The sequence below is a fragment of the Semicossyphus pulcher genome, unplaced genomic scaffold (genome assembly GCF_022749685.1).
Source record: "Semicossyphus pulcher isolate SPU_LCO1_2020_fin unplaced genomic scaffold, fSemPul1.0.p SCAF_7, whole genome shotgun sequence".
NCBI lineage: Eukaryota > Metazoa > Chordata > Actinopteri > Labriformes > Labridae > Semicossyphus > Semicossyphus pulcher.
Window position 1 is genome coordinate 1,998,580 of NW_027211748.1, and position 3,606 is coordinate 2,002,185.

The 3,606-nt window shown below is 35.9% G+C and overlaps 1 protein-coding gene across 1 annotated transcript; it reads right to left on the bottom strand.

Annotated features, from left to right (window-relative positions):
* Positions 1 to 571: 571 nt before the first annotated feature.
* Positions 572 to 3,296, bottom strand: LOC138611544 (immunoglobulin lambda-1 light chain-like). Its single transcript, XM_069684716.1, has 3 exons — positions 2,844 to 3,296; positions 1,234 to 1,542; positions 572 to 1,118 (listed from the first exon to the last, which is right to left on the bottom strand). Exons 1-3 carry the CDS (start codon positions 2,974 to 2,976, stop codon positions 1,000 to 1,002), a joined length of 561 nt encoding a protein of 186 aa, XP_069540817.1. The 5' UTR covers positions 2,977 to 3,296; the 3' UTR covers positions 572 to 999.
* Positions 3,297 to 3,606: the final 310 nt, after the last annotated feature.

Here is a 3,606-nt window from a genome sequence, read left to right on the forward strand (position 1 = left end):
GGACCTGCTCGACTGCAACAACTACTAACATCAGCCTTCCCCATAGTATCATTATTGTTGCTGCTAATGCTAATAGTAGACCTGTTGACTTCAACTGTTACAATTACGATTACCTCAGCCTTTATCATTACTCTGCTTCTCTCGCTAATTTATTTATTTATTTATTTATTTAGCCAATCTTCACCCTAGTCTACCACTATTAATGGCATTGTAACCATAAGTATGTGTCTGTTGTTGTTCATGTTGTTGATTGATTGATTGATTGAGCTTCAGTTTGATCAGTGTAGCAGTCTGTTCTACACACGCCCGTCATTATATGGCACATAATTGTGGCATTAAGTTTTTTAAAGCCTCACTTCTATTGTCCCCTGACTTACAAACATCTTATTATGTATAAAGATTACACTATGCAGATTTATTTTATTCTTTAAGGGTGACAGTTAAAAGGACGTTTCTCCAGCCTGACCTGTAACATAATACAACATATATGGAGATGTGGGTTTATTTATTCATTGGCTTTCCTTTTATTTTTATTGTAATATGTGAATTAATAATTATACATTTTGAATTTCTTTGCAAAGCAGTTTATGATTCTGTATTGAAACATAAAAGACAGTCTATGCAAAGTCACGACGTATACCAAAGCATTTAATCTCAAACTGTAATAATATGAAAAACATGAAGCATTTGATATTAAAAAGAAATACAAGAACAGGTAAAACACAGAATAATACAATATATACCAGAAAGTGAACGATTATACAAATGAAGTTTATTAAGCAGAGATAATGTACAGAATCAGATTAGCACTATACTACAAAATCTGCTCTTAGTAATGCAAACTTACAGTGTATCAGTAAACATGGAACAATCATTGCATATATATTCATGATTTACATTTTTAACTGATAATCAAAGTGATACATGAGATGGATTTATGAGATGATGGTGAGAAAAGGTGAGCAGAAAATAGTCAGCATGTGTGCAGTTGGTGGACGGTCACTTGTTTCTGAGGATGGTCAGCACAAAGAGTCCACAGCAGTACACCAGACTCTTCACTATCAGCAGCATGTACAGCAGCAGGAGCAGCTTCACCTGGTACTGAGACGGAGAACCTTCTGAAACAGGAAAGGAGTTATAAAAAATGTCAGCTCTCTGCTCCTCTCCTCTCTCTGACATCATCACCAAATGAAGCTGAATCAGTGCTGAACACAGTCACCAAGCCTTCATTACCTGTTTCTGTCTGCGCCTCCACCGTGCCGCCCTCGTGCTGCACGTAGCAGCGGTATTCATACGAGCTGATCTCTTGCTGATGGATGGACAAGATGGAGGCAGTACATCCAGACTCTCTGAGCTTCAGCAGCCGTCCGTCAGCAGAGGGCAGCTCCTCCAGACGTCCATTCTCCTTTTGTCTTTTCCAGGAGAACTGGACCAGAGGAGGAAACATGGCTGAGGCCACACACAGCAGGGAGCTCTTCCCCTCCAGGTGGGCTCTGGGTGCTGCCGGGTACACGCTCACCACGGGCTTCACCACCTGCTCATCTGAAGTTTGATCGAGCGACAAGCAGCACACACACATTCACAATCACAATCAGGTTTATTGCCAAGTAAACGTTTACACATACAAGGAAAACAATGAACATAGAAACAGAATAAAAAGTACAAAGCTAGTAAACAGCAGATTGTTACTGTCAAGGATCTTAAAGAAAAGATCAAATAAACAATAAAAATATGAAAAACAATATTATATAAAATATGTGTATTCATACAGTCGCCAGCAGCTTCCAGCACTGCATTCAGTCTGATCCTGAAGATCAGATCAGTTCAGATCATGAACTGTATTAATCTCTTAGCAAACACATTTATTATTTAATGTCACATATGGTATATGTGAAACACAAGCATGACAATAGTAATTAGTCATTATTACAATATATCAACATGTTGTACACGTACTTTGCTCTAAGCATCAATATTGTTTAAGATTTTCAAATCAAAACATTTATATAAAACATTACTAAAATATGATTATTAAAAATGAAATAAAATGTTTAAGGTATCAAATAATGACATAATCCAATTTAATATATTCATGAAATGTATTTTGTGAGAATAAAAACATTTCTTTCTGTCGTAGTGATATTGTGCTCATTAGTATTAGTTACATATTGACCTTGACAGACACATTATGATCATTTCACTAACATTAAATATTTACAGGTTAATACTAAAGAAAAAAATCAATACAACAATCATTTCATAATGATTTTTATTAACAGTATTTTAATTATGTTATGAAATGTGAATAGTTCTAAATCTAAAATCATGTTAAGATTACAATGTCTGTGAAAGTATTGATATTTTAACATTTGTGCCTTTCTTTTTAAAGCTATAGAAATATATAAACAAGAAAAGGCGTAGTAGTTTTATTTATAGACATAAAAATACCAGTTGTGAAGTTAATTTAGAGTCTCAGAATGATTGAATAATTTTTTACAACATATTTCAAGATTTGAGCTGATTTTTTTTGCTACCAAAGAACAGTAGTTGCTGAATAACAGAGAACATTAAATAGTGATATCTGTAACATTGCTTATATCAGACTCAGACTATGAACCAGTTTTATCGGCTGCAGAATAAAGAACATCCTGAGCTGTGCAGTCACATTTTAACATCTTTTTACGAGTTAGGAACATTTTTAGTCACAATAGCTGCATGGCTGCAGAAAATATCCACCAATTATACACATTTAACATGGAATGTCTCAAGCAGCAAAAACGAATTAAAAACACATTTCAGACTTGTTCAATAAACAACTGAAGACAATAAATGTTTATTCTTACCTGTAACAAACAGTCTTGTTCCAGAGCCAAAGATGAAGTACCAGCTGCTGCTTCCCCACACAGTGAAAACAACTGATACGAAAACCTGTGTGCTGCTGAACAAATTGTGAACCAGGATCAGATTACAGCTCATGTCTTCCTCTGATGTTCATGTCGACATAAATGTCTCTTCTTTGATATTTTCCTAGCAGTGTTCCTCTATTGATGCTAATGTCTGTTGGTCCACTTCTTTAGTCCACATGGATTGGACTGGAGCCAAAGGATGGATGAATGGATTCATATGAAACGTTGTACAGACGTTCTTGGTCTCCTGAGCAGGGCTTGACATTGGGCCTCATTCACTAATATCTGCGCAGAAATGTTCTTACTCTCCGCAAAAAATAAGTACTTGCGCAAAATCACCGTCGGATTTATGACACGTGCGTACCGGCCAATTTTGTTCTCACCACCGTGCGTATGTTAGGAAATCAGAACTATTCTAAATTGACAGGCGCGTGTCCGCGATCTTCCATCAGCATACTGCCACGCCTCTATTTCTCTATATAAGGACATCTGTTTGGTTCCGCATGAAGAGAGCGGTGTTACGGAGAAGCTGAAAGAACGTGAAAGATGGCCTCAAAAGGAAAAAGGAAAAATTTCACATCAGCAGAAATAGAAACAATTGTAACAAAAGTGTTCCATTTCAATATGAACATTTTCATATGGTCTACTCTATTGTAAACTTAATTAACTAACTCAACTGCTATAATTGAAGTTTTAATTG